The sequence below is a fragment of the Eubalaena glacialis genome, chromosome 6 (assembly GCF_028564815.1).
Source record: "Eubalaena glacialis isolate mEubGla1 chromosome 6, mEubGla1.1.hap2.+ XY, whole genome shotgun sequence".
In the NCBI taxonomy this organism is placed as follows: domain Eukaryota; kingdom Metazoa; phylum Chordata; class Mammalia; order Artiodactyla; family Balaenidae; genus Eubalaena; species Eubalaena glacialis.
In genome coordinates, this window is record NC_083721.1 from 66,924,006 (window position 1) to 66,941,426 (window position 17,421).

The 17,421-nt window shown below is 37.5% G+C and overlaps 1 protein-coding gene across 1 annotated transcript in view; it reads left to right on the top strand.

Moving 5' to 3' along the window:
• The window catches only part of CFAP91 (cilia and flagella associated protein 91), a 132,224-nt gene that overhangs the window by 53,825 nt on the left and 60,978 nt on the right, over nucleotides 1-17,421 (top strand). Inside the window, exons 7-10 of the mRNA XM_061193142.1 lie at nucleotides 88-265; nucleotides 3,465-3,622; nucleotides 5,629-5,811; nucleotides 6,720-6,862. Of these exons, the coding sequence (XP_061049125.1) occupies nucleotides 88-265; nucleotides 3,465-3,622; nucleotides 5,629-5,811; nucleotides 6,720-6,862 (662 nt within the window). The remainder of the gene's footprint in view (nucleotides 1-87; nucleotides 266-3,464; nucleotides 3,623-5,628; nucleotides 5,812-6,719; nucleotides 6,863-17,421) is intronic.

The window sequence follows — 17,421 nt, forward strand, 5'->3', positions numbered from 1 at the left end:
GACAGGAACTGAAAGGGAGTAAATTAAATACTGGTAGGTACATGAGTTTGTCTGTGTGTTTCTAAAGTGTTCTGCTTCATCTTCCAGGTCGAGGTCTCCCGGCAGGACAAGCTGAGGTAGAGATGATAGAACGTGCCCGGGAGAAGCGTGCTTGGGAAGCCACTCTCCCTCCATTGAGTGACACCTCCCAGTTTGAGAAGAGGAGGAGGATGATGAATGCCATGGAGAGGAAGGAGTGGGCCTTCAGAGAGCAGGAGATCGAAAAGTAGGTTCTTAATCACCCAGATAATTGCTTCTGCACAGATGGGATTAATGTTAATACTTTTAACCTATAGAGCGTTTTCCCAAATGTATGGGTTTAAAAGCAATCCTTAATCTGTAGTTAGGAAATTGGGCTTCAGGAGCAATAGCTCTATAATTTTCTCTCCAATAATATAAAAATGTATAATGCCTTCTTTGTGTGTGTAGTTCAGTGTGGAACCCAAATTTAAACAATTCCTCAAGGCATCTCTGATTCTTCTCTTCCCTTTTCTCTTTAGGGTCTTACCTAGAATCCCACTGATTTCTGCAAAATGTCTTTCAAACTGTCCCTTTCTGTTCATTCCCAGTGCCACGGTCCCTAGACTTTGGCCCTCTTCCTATCCATCATACAGCCTCCTGGCTGACCCCATCTCTTTCCCCCTGGTACTGGATTCACCGTCAGTACACCTTGGGTTCTAGCTATAGCCAATGAGGCATTTTTCTGTTTAAAAGACAAACAGTGGAACTTTTCAATTAAGAGATGAGCTCATAGTACATAAGCAATAATATGCTAAGGTATTTCTGGTTGAATTTTCAGTCATTTTAACTGATGTATTTTCAGTAATGAGGTTGTCTCTGGAATATGGAGAAATGATGAGGACCAAAAAATTACAGCTCCCTAGCAAGAAGGAAAGGAAGGGAAGTTTGAGGGTGCCATTTGTTCCAGGCTGTGCTGAGGTACCTCATTGCTCACAGCAGTACTACCAAGCCCCTGACAGTGTGCTTACACACAAGCAAGCTAGGGACCAATAGAGTTAGGGATTCAGTGTGGTTCTGAATTCAAAATATGTTTATCTTTTTGCAACACCTTCTGATTAACCCTGAATGCAGACTGTGATGTTTGGTAAAAGCTTGCAATTTAATAGAAAATCGTGTTTGGGGCAGAGTAGGTGTCACATACCCAATCCTGTCTGCAGAAATTTAAATTTATTGCTGCAATTTGAAGAGGAATATTCTTGTTAGAAGGACATTAAGAATATTAAAAATGTATCTGGCCAGAATGAAGATATCACCTGAGAACATGAGTACTTTGGTTAAACTGAGGTTAATTTTAATAAACATATTTTGAGTCCCTCCTCAGGACTGGAAACAGGAAACTGCTTTACCCTGACAGAGCTCCTTATGGACCATTGGAACAGGGGGTGAGGGGTGGAAGGGGGGCAGGTGGGTGAGGATGGAGTGAAAGACCTTCAAACCAATAACTCGCAGGCAGGATCTTCAGGTGATGTGCTGCTCTATACACAAAGAGCTAGGGGAACCCAGGCAGGAGAACAGTTAGTTCTTTTGAGATGGGTAGATATTTGGGGAAATTACTGAGATGAGGTAGCTTCTGAGCTGTATGTTGAAGGATGAGTAAAAAACTATCAGGTAGATGATAATATCGATGATGATGATGGTGATGGAGATGATAATGATGATATTCATAAAGCATTCAGCACTTACAGAGTGCTTATTTCATGCTTGAGCTAAGTTCTAAGCCAGTGTGGCCTCAGAGTGTGGTCCACAGATGAGTAGCATCAGCACTTACCTGGGAACTTGTTAAAAATGCAAATTCTCAGGTTCCATCCCAGACCTACTGAATCAGGGGACGGGGCACAGCAATTTGTGTCACAGCAAGTCCTCCAGGTTATCTGATGTATGCTCAAGTTTGAGAACTACTGTTCTAGCATGTTGTGTACATTCACTCATTTAACGTTCACAACAACCTTAGGGGATGGATACTATTATTACGTCCATTTTATGACTGAAGAGACTGAGGTAAGTGATGAAGTTGAGAATTGAACCTAGGATTTCCAACTCTATAAAGAAAGGGGACTGTTGGTGTGTGCTTATTTTTAAAAACGCCTACCTCCCTGTATTTACTTGTCACTGTTTCCCTACCCTCCCATGTGTATTCACTTTGAGAACCTCCACCAGTATAACATGTTTGCTCTGTCTCTAGTCCTTTTGAGTAGAATATTCAGCTCTCTCTGCTGAGGCCGCACTTCTCCCTTGTCAATATGGCAAATCTCAACCCTTGTTTATCCTCAAGTGCTGGGTTAATGGCTCCTGAAGGAAGGCTTCCCCACCATCCCCCTCCTTCCCTTTGATCAACTGGGAATAGTGCTAGAAGAGGCGCTCTGCCATTTCTTCTCCCACAGGAGTCTTTTCATTCTTTTGGGCTGGTATGTATTTCCCTGTGTTGTAAATGTTGGTTTATATGCCTACTCCACTAGAACAGTGCTTCTTGAGACAACATATTTTATCTTGTTCACCATTGTTTATTCCCTGCCTGGCATAAATATTTGACAAATGAGTGACTGAATAAATTACTGTGTAAATTTTTAAGAGTAAAATATTCAAATCTCCATTTTAGAAAGGAAAATCTTGACCGCTATGTGGAACAAAGATTGGAAGGAGGAAAGACTAGACTAACAACCAGAGTCCAAGTCAGGAGAGAGATGACAAAGACATGGGCTAGGGAACAGATGTAAGAAGTGTTTTAGAGAAGGAATCATTAGAGGAGGGAAGAAGGTAAGAGAAGGGGTAGATTTCTGGGGGAATAAAATGAGTGAGGTTTTTTTGAGGTTGTCAGGGGATATAGCTGGAGATTCAAGTAGATAGAAGTTCTAGTTCAGAAATACCTGGGCTGAAGTACAAATTTTGAAGTCATATGTACACATAAGCAAGGTAGTCCTGGGAGAACAAGGTGAAGGTGAGGGGAAGGGAAGTGAAGAATGATTATCTATATGTGTCAGCTGCCGGCATTTTCACATTCACCACTTAAGGCTGCATGCCACAACCTCATTTTCTCTCACTCCTCCTATTACTTAACCCTCCAGCAATACCAGTCGACCTGGAACTGTGCACAAACATTCTGCTGTTCACTTAGGCCCATCTGCCTGGAGAGCCCTTTTTTACCCCATCTACCTAGCAAACTCTTTTTTGTCCTTCAGAACTACACCCATACATATTCCTCTTATATAAAGACTCACTATTGAGTTGCCACCCCAAACCCCCAATTCACTTGTCACACTTTTGCCAGAGTGGTCTTTTTAAGATACATGAATATGATACCAGCCCAAAGAGAAGCTTCTGTTTATGGCAAGTGTTCCCTTTCTCTGTAGTAGAGCACCCTATTTGAGAGATTGTAGACTTCTTTATGTTTTGTGATTTACTTGAAGACTGCAGGAGATTCGCCTGGAAGTTCTAAAAGAGCTGCTGAAGAAGCGTGATGAGAATCAAAATGAAGTAAACATGGCGTGCTTGAATGCCCAGTGGTCTAAACTGCAGGAGGTGAAGGAGGCAAAGTTGGCACAGATTCAACGCACACATGTATCAGGTGATGGTGCAGTATGAACCGTGAAGAGAATGGAAAAGTTGGCTCTGCTTTGGGTCTTTGACCAAACCTGATTTAACTGTGATATAATTCTTTTTTTGGTCCTAGTGTTATTTAATAGATAAGGAACAGGAGATGAGTTATTTCTCAAAAGTAGAAGGGTGGAGGAAGATTCCTCACTAAGAAAATCAAGTAATGATGTTCTAACAGGTAGTCAAGTTATTGACATTATGGGGCGTGTGTGTGTTTGTGTGTGTAGGTGTTGGGCTCCCCATCTTCATGGGCTGAGGCCCTGGATAGAGAGCCCTGTTTCTCAACCTTTTTTTCATTGTTTCCACTAAAAAAGACATTCAGACATCTTTTTTCCAATTCATCCCCCTGCCATGAAATTTTAATACCACAGGTATACTGTATATCTGTTTATGTACTATAAATATATCTGTACTTTATACATAAAAAGAAGAGTCTGTAGAGGATTAAGAATAACTAAATAAAAAATTTTAATTAAAATTTAAATTAAGAAAAATTAACTTATTAGCATTTAGCTTTATTTGCTGTATTTGCTGAGTGACTTTTAATATAATTAATTTACTTATAAAAATTGTAATGCATCGATTATATATGCAAATTAGCAACTTATACACAATAATAGCAATGTAATCACATTAAAAATTATTCAAAATATTTTTCCTAGCAAAACAATTACAAAAAATTAATTCCTTAAAAATTATTTTTAGTGAACTTTTAAACTTTTTCTTGATGTGAGAAAATAACTTTTAACTTAACTAGCTGCACCTATGCATTTAGATACTGTCAACATTTTTTCTTTTCAGTAGTTGACATAACTAGTGATGGGTTGACTTACTTTCTTTTTTTTTTTTTTTTTACTCCTCCTGTCCCTCTCTCTTGCCCTCTGGGATCATCTTCCCAAATAAACTACCTGTATGCATGCCTTTGTCTCAGGTTCTGCCTGTGGGGGAACCAGGCTAAGGCACAACTCAAATGTCACTTCCTCAGGGGAGACCTTCAAGGACCCCCGCCCCCAGATAAGTCAGGTCCCTGTTATCTGTTCTCACTGTTATATGCCCCTGAATTTTTGTGTGTGTGTGAGAAAATGACTTTTTACTTAACTAGGTGCTAGGTACGCATTTAGATAGGGTCAACAGTTTTTTCTTTTCAGTACTAGATATAACCAATGATGGGCTGACTAATTTTTATAAATAACTATTAAAATATAAACTATTTTAATGTAATTATGAAATCCCAAGTCACACACAGAAGCACTGAGGATCAAATATAAATAACATCCAAAAGGCAGCAGTGGCAAGTGCAACCACCTCTTTTAATTGTGACTTCAAAATCTCATAATATTGTTTTACACCCATTGAGAATGCATGATGTAGAGCCTTCAAAAGGGGATGGGTCTGTGATGGGATTGAAAGAAAAGGAACAGGTGGAAGTAGTAAGCCTGACTCCTTAGATGAGTAAACTCCTATTGTATACAGCTGAGACTGCCAAACAATTCTGAAATCTATAAGCTTGGATATTTTCTGATTTATTCTGGTGTTAGCCAAGATGGACAGAAATTTTTGAAGAACCTGTAGTCTTCCTTCCCTTTTAATTATTCTCTTAGGAGAGAATAATTCCCTCAGTCTCTATTGAACATGTATTTTTCAGTTACTTTGAGTTTCTTTCATTCATTTGACAAACTTTCATTGAATACCTCTTTCTGGCCCAGAGCTTAGAATGCAGTTATAAAAGATTTTTGATGAGTACCAATTGAGAACACTAGCTGATTCAGCTTCTGTCATGGCCACCTGTCTCATGACAATCTGGATCACACAGATGTCAGATCTCTGTTTTAAGTGTTCTGGCTGCAGTGAGTGATCGTAATGAAATTCATTCAGTTCAGTAGACTTCCTGTGAATAAAACTACGGTTTACTAGTCTGCATTTGGACCATTCAGAACAATATTTTGGAGATAGTCATGGAGGTATGTTTTATTTTAGCAATCAGAAAACTTTTGGGAAAGGGAAAGAATATAGAAGGGAAGTTGGAGAGAAGAAATATCATCAAGGATTATTCTGATTATGCATCACAGGTCTATGGACCTCTATCTCGCCTTGGTCGTTTCACAGACAACAACTCAGAGGACTTTGTAGTAAAAAACCACTATCTCAACACCTATGAAGGTAAGCAATTCACATAATTACAAGTTTAGTATAAGAGGATTATCTTAGAAATATAAATCTATACAATATAGCAGTTTAGATTAAAAGCTAATGAAAAATTAAAATATTTGCAAGAAATAGCAATTACATGTTTAGTATTATTAATAATATTAGTTCATAGAAACCAATAAAAACTGCTAAGACCCAAATAAATAAATGGATACACTATGCAACAATTTATTAAGGAGTAAAGTCAGTAAACTACTAAACATTTAAACATGTTTAATGTCAGTAACATCAAAGTTTTGCAAAAATGAAATAGAAAAAGATTTTATACCAGGTTTGTGAAGCAAACAAGAAATATATAATGAAATCGGCTCTTTGTGAAGAAATGCCAGAAAACTAGTGGGCAAGGGGATGGATAAGTAGGGGATAAATTAGTGGAGAGGGTTATACCTGTTATAAAGTCCAAAAGAGGCTTTTTAAAATTATTTAAATTTCAGTTGAGAGGTTGGAGTATCACATAGCCAAGATCATGAGTTAATGGTCACAGAACTGAACTTGCACCTCTGGCTGACCATCAGATCCAGAGCTGAATATGATAACCTGGTGTACATCCACTTTAGAATGGTGGTGCCATGTTTCATATGATCATTAATTTTCTGTCTATTATTGTGGAATGTTACATTTTTGTAGGGCAATGTTTTCATTTTAGAATGCATTTCTTATTTTATAATCTAAGTCATCAAGAATACAAGTTAATTATATAGAAATTTCCTTTATATTTCAGGGACAATTCAATTATGTGAGATACACCTTATCAATAATTCTAAATGAAACCACTTGGCAAACAGCTACTAAAATTAACAGCATGTTTCCAAATGATGTATTTAAGCACCAGATACTAAACATGTACTTCCTTCCTACAGGATTAGTCGAACTTGAGTCATGTCTCCCAGAATTTGTGACACAACCCCGAATCAGACCTCCAAAACCAAAAGTCACTACCACCAAAGATGGTTTTCTAAAGAGGGCTGCAAGGATGGACCATGAGTTGGCAGAGGTTCATAAGGTATAATTCTTATCTGGAAGACAAGATGCTTCTAGTGTGACTTTTACAGAGATATACTACACTCCAAAAATTGTACTTTGTCTTGGGGAGCAACGTCCAGTAGTTCTCAACACACAAGCCTACATTCTTTCTCCTCTCTAGACTTTTCTGGCAGTTACCTGTGCTGTGCCGATCAGTGTTTTTCCCCCTCATTTCAAACTGTAGGAAAACCTCTTCGAGGTTATTCTCCCCATTTGCAGAAGTCACGCTACTTTCTAAAAGTGGTTCTGACTTTGGATCTACACAATAAAATGTGACACAACATTGAGGTGTAACAGGTTTCTAGGGTTCAGGATTACTGTTGATTTTAATAGTGTAATAGGCCTCATTTTCTCCCCTTTAGATTTGTTACCAGGGCATCATGAAGAAAGGGAGTCATGTTCAGCATCCCACTCATCTAGTTTAAACTCAGCTAAATGAGAAAGTTTGATGGTCATCTCCCATGAGCCAGCTGTACAGCTTCATCCGTCAGCTTGGCTTTCTCTTTTGTTAATTGGGCTATAGGTGTTCAGACTTGGATACATTTGAATCCGTAGTATATGACAGTGGTGCTCTATCTTTAGCCTGCATCAGCATCACCTGGAGGGCTTGTTAAAACACATGTTGCTGGGCCTGACCCCCAAAGTTTCTGATTCAGTAGGAGTGGGGATGGAGTAATTGCATTTTTTTGCAAGTTTCTAGGGGATGCTGATGCTGCAGGAACCACACTTTGAGACTCACTGATTTATGACATACCCTCATCACTGGTCCATGCATGTTTGTTTGTTCAGTTAGTAATAGCATAAAGATCCATGGGAGCCCACACTCAAGATAAAAATTAGGACCTTGACAATTATTTACTTATATCTGTGTGGTTCTTTCCCACATTATCCCCATCTCCATTTACCAATTCTGAATTCTATGTTCATCATTTTCTCACTTTCTGTAAGATTTTGTGTAGATATTTTTTTTTTAATCATCAATTTTATACACATCAGTGTATACATGTCAATCCCAATCGCCCAATTCAGCACACCACCATCCCCACCCCACCGCGGTTTTCCCCCCTTGGTGTCCATACGTTTGTTCTATACATCTGTGTCTCAACTTCTGCCCTGCAAACCGGTTCATCTGTACCATTATTCTAGGTTCCACATACATGCATTAATATACGATATTTGTTTTTCTCTTTCTGACTTACTTCACTCTGTATGACAGTCTCTAGATCCATCCACGTCTCAACAAATGACTCAATTTCGTTCCTTTTTATGGCTGAGTAATATTCCATTGTATATATGTACCACATCTTCTTTATCCATTCGTCTGTTGATGGGCATTTAGGTTGCTTCCATGACCTGGCTATTGTAAATAGTGCTGCAATGAACAAATGGGGTGCATGTGTCTTTTTGAATTACGGTTTTCTCTGGGTATATACCCAGTAGTGGGATTGCTGGATCATATGGTAATTCTATTTTTAGTTTTTTAAGGAACCTCCATATTGTTTTCCACAGCAGCTGTATCAATTTACATTCCCACCAACAGTGCAAGAGGTTTCCCTTTTCTCCACACCCTCTCCAGCATTTGTTGTTTGTAGATTTTCTGATGATGCCCATTCTAACTGGTGTGAGGTGATACCTCATTGTAGTTTTGATTTGCATTTCTCTAATAATTAGTGACGTTGAGCATCTTTTCATGTGCTTCTTGGCCATCTGTATGTCTTCTTTGGAGAAGTGTCTATTTAGGTCTTCTGCCCATTTTTGGATTGGGTTGTTTGTTTCTTTAAAATTGAGCTGAATGAGCTGTTTATATATTTTGGAGATTAATCCTTTGTCCGTTGATTTGTTTGCAAATATTTTCTCCCATTCTAAGGGTTGTCTTTTCGTCTTGTTTATGGTTTCCTTTGCTGTGCAAAAGCTTTGAAGTTTCATTAGGTCCCATTTGTTTATTTTTGTTTTTATTTCCATTACTCTAGGAGGTGGATCAAAAAAGATCTTGCTGTGATTTATGTCAAAGAGTGTTCTTCCTCTGTTTTCCTCTAAGAGTTTTATAGTGTCCGGTCCTACATTTAGGTCTCAAATCCATTTTGAGTTTATTTTTGTGTATGGTGTTAGGGAGTATTCTAATTTCACTCTTTTACATGTAGCTGTCCAGTTCTCCCAGCACCACTTATTGAAGAGACTGTCCTTTCTCCACTGTATATCCTTGCCTCCTTTGTCATAGATTAGTTGACCATAGGTGCGTGGGTTTATCTCTGGGCTTTCTATCTTGTTCCATTGATCTATGTTTCTGTTTTTGTGCCAGTACCATATTGTCTTGATTACTGTAGCTTTGTAATATAGTCTGAAGTCAGGGAGTCTGATTCCTCCAGCTCGGTTTTTTTCCCTCAAGACTGCTTTGGCTATTCGGGGTCTTTTGTGTCTCCATACAAATTTTAAGATGATTTGTTCTAGTTCCGTAAAAAATGCCATTGGTAATTTGATAGGGATTGCATTGAATCTGTAGATTGCTTTGGGTAGTATAGTCATTTTCACAATATTGATTCTTCCAATCCAAGAACATGGTATATCTCTCCATCTGTTGGTATCATCTTTAATTTCTTTCATCAGTGTCTTATAGTTTTCTGCATACAGGTCTTTTGTCTCCCTAGGTAGGTTTATTCCTAGGTATTTTATTCTTTTTGTTGCAATGGTAAATGGGAGTGTTTCCATAATTTCTCTTTCAGATTTTTCATCATTAGTGTATAGGAATGCAAGAGATTTCTGTGCATTAATTTTGTATCCTGCAACTTCACCAAATTCATTGATTAGCTCTAGCAGTTTTCTGGTGGCAGTTTTAGGATTCTCTATGTATAGTATCATGTCATCTGCAAACAGTGACAGTTTTACTTCTTCCTTTCCAATTTGGATTCCTTTTCTTTCTTTTTCTTCTCTGATTGCTGTGGCTAGGACTTCCAAAACTATGTTGAATAATAGTGGTGAGAGTGGATATCCTTGTCTCGTTCCTGATCTTAGAGGAAATGCTTTCAGTTTTTCACCATTGAGAATGATGTTTGCTGTGGGTTTGTCGTTTATGGCCTTGATTATGTTGAGGTAGGTTCCCTCTATGCCCACTTTCTGGAGAGTTTTTATCATAAATGGGTGTTGAATTTTGTCAAAAGCTTTTTCTGCATCTATTGAGATGATCATATGGTTTTTATTCTTCAATTTGTTAATATGGTGTATCACATTGATTGATTTGCGTATATTGAAGAATCCTTGCATCCCTGGGATAAATCCCACTTGATCGTGGTGTATGATCCTTTTAATGTGTTGTTGGATTCTGTTTGCTAGTATTTTGTTGACGATTTTTGCATCTATATTCATCAGTGATATTGGTCTGTAATTTTCTTTTTTTGTAGTGTCTTTGTCTGGTTTTGGTATCAGGGTGATGGTGGCCTCATAGAATGAGTTTGGGAGTGTTCCTTCCTCTGCAATTTTTTGGAAGAGTTTGAGAAGGATGGGTGTTATCTCTTCTCTCAATGTTTGATAGAATTCACCTGTGAAGCCATCTGGTCCAGGAGTTTTGTTTGTTGGAAGATTTTTAATCACAGTTTCAATTTCATTACTTGTGATTGGTCTGTTCATATTTTCTATTTCTTCCTGGTTCAGTCTTGGAAGGTTATACCTTTCTAAGAATTTGTCCATTTCTTCCAGGTTGTCCGTTTTATTGGCATAGAGTTGCTTGTAGTAGTCTCTTAGGATGCTTTGTATTTCTGCGGTGTCTGTTGTAACTTCTCCTTTTTCATTTCTAATTTTATTGATTTGAGTCCTCTCCCTCTTTTTCTTGATGAGTCTGGCTAATGGCTTATCAATTTTGTTTATCTTCTCAAAGAACCAGCTTTAGTTTTATTGATCTTTGCTATTGTTTTCTTTGTTTCTATTTCATTTATTTCCGCTCTGATCTTTATGATTTCTTTCCTTCTGCTAACTTTGGGTTTTGTTTGTTCTTCTTTCTCTAGTTTCTTTAGGTGTAAGGGTAGATTATTTATTTGAGATTTTTCTTGTTTCTTTAGGTAGGCTTGTATAGCTATAAACTTCCCTCTTAGAACTGCTTTTGCTGCATCCCATAGGTATTGGGTCGTCGTGCTTTCATTGTCATTTGTCTCTAGGTATTTTTTGATTTCCTCTTTGATTTCTTCAGTGATCTCTTGGTTATTTAGTAATGTATTGTTTAGCCTCCATGTGTTTGTGTTTTTTACGTTTTTTTCCCCTGTAATTCATTTCTAATCTCATAGCGTTGTGGTCAGAAAAGATGCTTGATATGATTTCAATTTTCTTAAATTTACTGAGGCTTGATTTGTGACCCAAGATGTGATCTATCTTGGAGAATGTTCCGTGCGCACTTGAGAAGAACGTGTAATCTGCTGTTTTTGGATGGAATGTCCTATAAATATCAATTAAATCTATCTGGTCTATTGTGTCATTTAAAGCTTCTGTTTCCTTATTTATTTTCATTTTGGATGATGTGTCCATTGGTGTAAGTGAGGTGTTAAAGTCCCCCACTATTATTGTGTTACTGTCAATTTCCTCTTTTATAGCTGTTAGCAGTTGCCTTATGTATTGAGGTGTTCCTATGTTGGGTGCATATATATTTATAATTGTTATATCTTCTTCTTGGATTGATCCCTTAATCATTATGTAGTGTCCTTCCTTGTCTCTTGTAACATTCTTTATTTTAAAGTCTATTTGATCTGATATGAGTATAGCTACTCCAGCTTTCTTCTGATTTCCATTTGCATGGAATATCTTTTTCCATCCCCTCACTTTCAGTCTGTATGTGTCCCTAGGTCTAAAGTGGGTCTCTTGTAGACAGCATATATATGGGTCTTGTTTTTGTATCCATTCAGCAAGCCTGTGTCTTTTGGCTGGAGCATTTAATCCATTCACGTTTAAGGTAATTATCGATATGTACGTTCCTATGACCATTTTCTTAATTGTTTTGGGTTTGTTTTTGTAGGTCCTTTTCTTCTCTTGTGTTTCCCACTTAGAGAAGTTCCTTTAGCATTTGTTGTAGAGCTGGTTTGGTGGTGCTGAATTCTCTTAGCTTTTGCTTGTCTGTAAGGCTTTTGATTTCTCCATCAAATCTAAATGAGATCCTTGCCGGGTGGAGTAATCTTGGTTGTAGGTTCTTCCCTTTCATCACTTTAAGTATATCATGCCACTCCCTTCTGGCTTGTAGAGTTTCTGCTGAGAAATCAACTGTTAACCTTATGGGAGTTCCCTTGTATGTTATTTGTCGTTTTTCCCTTGCTGCTTTCAATAATTTTTCTTTGTCTTTAATTTTTGCCACTTTGATTACTATGTGTCTCGGCATGCTTCTCCTTGGGTTTATCCTGTATGGGACTCTCTGCGCTTCCTGGACTTGGGTGGCTATTTCCTTTCCCACGTTAGGGAAGTTTTCGACTATAATCTCTTCAAATATTTTCTCTGGTCCTTTCTCTCTCTCTTCTCCTTCTGGGACCCCTATAATGCGAATGTTGTTGCGTTTAATGTTGTCCCAGAGGTCTCTTAGGCTGTCTTCATTTGTTTCATTCTTTTTTCTTTAGTCTGTTCCGCAGCAGTGAATTCCACCATTCTGTCTTCCAGGTCACTTATCCGTTCTTCTGCCTCAGTTATTCTGCTATTGATTCCTTCTAGTGTGGTTTTCATTTTAGTTATTGTATTGGTCATCTCTGTTTGTTTGTTCTTTAATTCTTCTAGGTCTTTGTTAATCATTTCTTGCATCTTCTCAATCTTTGCCTCCATTCTTATTCCGAGGTCCTGGATCATCTTCACTATCATTATTCTGAATTCTTTTTCTGGAAGCTTGCCTATCTCCACTTCATTTAGTTGTTTTTCTGGGGTTTTTTCTTGTTCCTTCATCTGGTATATAGCCCTCTGCCTTTTCATCTTGTCTATCTTTCTGTAAATGTGGTTTTTGTTCCACAGGCTGCAGGATTGTAGTTTTTCTTGCTTCTGCTGTCTGCCCTCTGGTGGTTGAGGCTATCTAAGAGGCTTGATGGGAGGCTCTGGTGGTGGGTAAAGCTGACTGTTGCTGTTGCGGTCAGAGCTCCATAAAACTTTAATCCACTTGACTGTTGATGGGTGGGGCTGGGTTCCCTCCCTGTTGGTTGTTTTGCCTGAGGCAACCCAACACTGGAGCCTACCTGGGCTCTTTGGTGGGGCTAATGGCAGACTCTGGGAGGGCTCACACCAAGGAGTACTTCCCAGAACTTCTGCTGCCAGTGTCCTTGTCCCCACGGTGAAACAGAGCCACCCCCCGCCTCTGCAGGAGACCTTCCAACACTAGCAGGTAGGTCTGGTTCAGCCTCCCCCGGGGTCACTGCTCCTTCCCCTGGGTCCCGATGCGCACACTATTTTGTGTGCGCCCTCCAAGAGTGGGGTCTCTGTTTCCCCCAGTCCTGTCGAAGTCCTGCAATCAATTCCCACTAGACTTCAAAGTCTGATTCTGTATGAATTCCTCCTCCCGTTGCCGGACCCCCAGGTTGGGAAGCCTGACGTGGGGCTCAGAACCTTCACTCCAGTGGGTGGACTTCTGTGGTATAAGTGTTCGCCAGTCTGTGAGTCACCCACCCAGCAGTTATGGGATTTGATTTTACTCTGATTGTGCCCTTCCTACCGTCTCATTGTGGCTTCTCCTTTGTCTTTGGATGTGGGGTATCTTTTTTGGTGAGTTTCAGTGTCTTCCTGTCGATGACTGTCCAGCAGCCAGTTGTGATTCTGGTGCTCTCGCAAGAGGGAGTGAGAGCACGTCCTTCTACTCCGCCATCTTGGTTCCTCTCCCGATATTCTTTATTAGAGTATGGAAGTTCCCTTTTATTCCTAATTTACTGAAGCTTTTAATCATGTGTTTATGTTGATTTTTATCAAATGTTTTGTCTGCATCTATTGAGATAATTATATATTTTTTCTTTAAAAAATTATTATTGTAATAAGGAACATTTATAGTTTTTTACAGATATTAATCTGTCCTCACATACTTAGTAGGAACATAACTTGGTCAGGATGTATTATTTTTAATACATTGTTGGATTTGGTTTATTGATATTTTGTTCAGAATTTTTATTCTATATTCATGAGTGAAATGGCCTTATTTTTCTTTCTCAGTTTGACTATATGTGGCATCAGTGTCAGAGTTATACAGGTCTTCTGAAATGAACTGGGGAGTATTCCTTTTTTCCTACTTTGAAAAGAGTTTAAATAAATTTGAGATGATCTTTATCTTCAGGTTGGTAGAATATTCATATAAAATTATCTGAGACAGATGTTTTCTTCATGGGAAAAATTTTAAGCACTCCTTCAATTTCCTTACAACTTACCGAACTTTCTGCAGCATTTTGGTAAATTATGTTTTCTTTACAAATTCCGTTTCACCTAACTTTTCAGATTTTTTTGCATATGGTTGTTGATAGTATTATCAATACTTTAAAATCTTTTTAGTGTTTATCTATAATCATGCCCACTCTTTTCATTCATAATATTATTTATTTGTGCTTTAACTCTTTTTCCTTAATCAATTTTACTGGAGGCTTGTTTATTTTCTTGGTATTTTTTTCAAACATTTGAACTTTTGATTTTGTTGATTTTCTCTATGTATATTTTTTCAATTACATTAATTCCCACTCATATTTATTTTATCTTTCTTTCTACTTTCTTTGGGTTAGTTTTGTGGTTCTTTTCCTAACTTAAAATAGACATGTAGCTCATTAATTTTCAGGCACTCATCAGTTTTATATAATATTTAAAGCTAACCATTTCCTTCAAAACACTGATTATGGTACATTCCATTAGTTTTGATATATAGTTTGGCATTATTATTAATATCTAATTTTTTAAAACATCCATTGTGATTTTTGGACCTGTGAGTATTTAACAATGTGTTTAAAATTTCCAAATATGCAGGAATTGTAACTAATTTTCTAATGAATTTGTCAATTGCTCTATCGTCAGAGATCTTGGCCTGTATGATACCTATTCTTTGAAATTTAGTGAGGCTTGCTTTGTGAACTAGCATAGTATATGTGATTTTACATATAAAATAATCTAAGTCCACCTTGAAATAATACTATAACTGCACATGTCATGCAGATACCTTATAGTAGATTATTCCCAATTCCTCCTGACAGTCTCTGTGACATTGCTGTCATTCATTTCACTGATTCATATGCTATAATCACCCAATACATTTTTACTATCATATCATTTACTACCAATACATTTTTACTATCACTATGATTTAACAGTTATCCTTTAGATCAATTAAAAATAAGAAAACATATTTCATTTTACCTTTATTTATTCCATCTCTTCCACTCTTCCTTTCTTATATAGATCCAAGTTTCGGACGTATGTCATTTTTCTCCTGCCTGAAGAACTTGTTTTACCATTTATTACAGGGCAGGTCTGCTGGAAATGAACTCCTTCAGTTTTTATTTGTCTCAGGAAGTCTGTATGAATCCTTTACTTTTAGAGATATAATTCACATACCATAAAGTTAACCCTTGTAAACTGTATAATTGTTATTTTTAGCATACTTATAAGATTGTTCTACCATCAACACTAATTCCAGAACATTCTCATCATCCCCAAAAGAAACCCCATACCCATTAGCAGTCACTCCCAATTACCCTCTTCGCCCTACCACCTGGCAACCACTAATTTACTTTCTTTTTATGGATTTGCCTATTCTGTACATTTCATATAAGCAGAATCGTACAACATATGGCCTTTTGTGTTTGGCTTCTTTCATGTAGCATAATGTCTTCAAAGTTCATCCATGTTGGAGCATGTCTCAGTATTTCCTTACTTTTTATGCGTGCATAATATTCCATTGTGTGGATATTCCACATTTTGTTAATCTACGTATCAGTTGATGGAAATTTGAGTTGTTTCTACTGTTTGTCTATTTTTGTATAAATAATGCTGATATGCACATTCATGTACATGTTTTTTAGTTCTCTTGGGTCTATACCTAGGAGTAATTTCTGCATCACATGGTAACTCTATATTATACTTTTTGAGGAACTGCCAGACTGTTAAAAGTGGCTGCACTATTTTACATTCCCACCAGCAATGTATGAGCGTTCCAATCTTTCCACATCTTTTCCATCTCTTGTTATTTTCCATCTTTCTTATTATAGCCATCCTAGAGTGTGTGAGGGGATATATCATTGTGTATTTGATTTGTATTTGTCTAATAATTAATGAATTTTGTCATCTTTTCATGTGCCTTTTGGTTATTTGTATATCTTTTTTGGAGAAATGTCTATTCAGATACTCTGCTTATTTTTTCATTGGGTTTCTTTTTATTGTTTATCATAAACATTATTTTTAATGTTTTTATTGGGTTTTTTTTTAATTTAATTTTATTTACTTTTTTATACAGCAGGTTCTTATTAGTCGTCAATTTTATACACATCAGTGTATACATGTCAATCCCAGTCTCCCAATTCATCCCACCCCCACCCCCACCCCCCTGCCGCTTTCCCCCCTTGGTGTCCATACATTTCTTCTCTACATCTGTGTCTCAATTTCTGTCCTGCAAACCGGTTCATCTGTACCATTTTTCTAGGTTCCACATATATGCGTTAATATGCGATATTTGTTTTTCTCTTTCTGACTTACTTCACTCTGTATGACAGTCTCTAGATTCATCCACGTCTCTACAAATGACCCAATTTCGTTCATTTTTATGGCTGAGTAATATTCCATTGTATATATGTACCACATCTTCTTTATCCATTCGTCTGTCAATGGGTATTTAGGCTGCCTCCATTACCTGGCTATTGTAAATAGTGCTGCAATGAACATTGGGATGCATGTGTCTTTTTCAATTATGGTTTTCTCTGGGTGTATGCCCAGTAGTGGGATTGCTGGGTCATATGGTAATTCTATTTTTAGTTTTTTAAGGAACCTCCATACTGTTCTCCATAGTGGCTGTATCAATTTACATTCCCACCAACAGTGCAAGAGGGTTCCCTTTTCTCCACACCCTCTCCAGCATTTGTTGTTTGTAGATTTTCTGATGATGCCCATTCTAACTGATGTGAGGTGATACCTCATTGTAGTTTTGATTTGCATTTCTCTAATAATTAGTGATGTTGAGCATCTTTTCATGTGCTTCGTGGCCATCTGTATGTCTTCTTTGGAGAAGTGTCTATTTAGGTCTTCTGCCCATTTTTGGATTGGGGTGTTTGTTTTTTTAATATTGAGCTGCATGAGCTGTTTATATATTTTGGAGATTAATCCTTTGTCTGTTGATTTGTTTGCAAATATTTTCTCCCATTCTGAGGGTTGTCTTTTCGTCTTGTTTATGGTTTCCTTTGCTGTGCAAAAGTTTTGAAGTTTCATTAGGTCCCATTTGTTTATTTTTGTTTTTATTTCATTACTCTAGGAGGTGGATCAAAAAAGATCTTGCTGTGATTTATGTCAAAGAGTGTTCTTCCTATGTTTTCCTCTAAGAGTTTTATAGTGTCCAGTCTTACATTTAGGTCTCAAATCCAT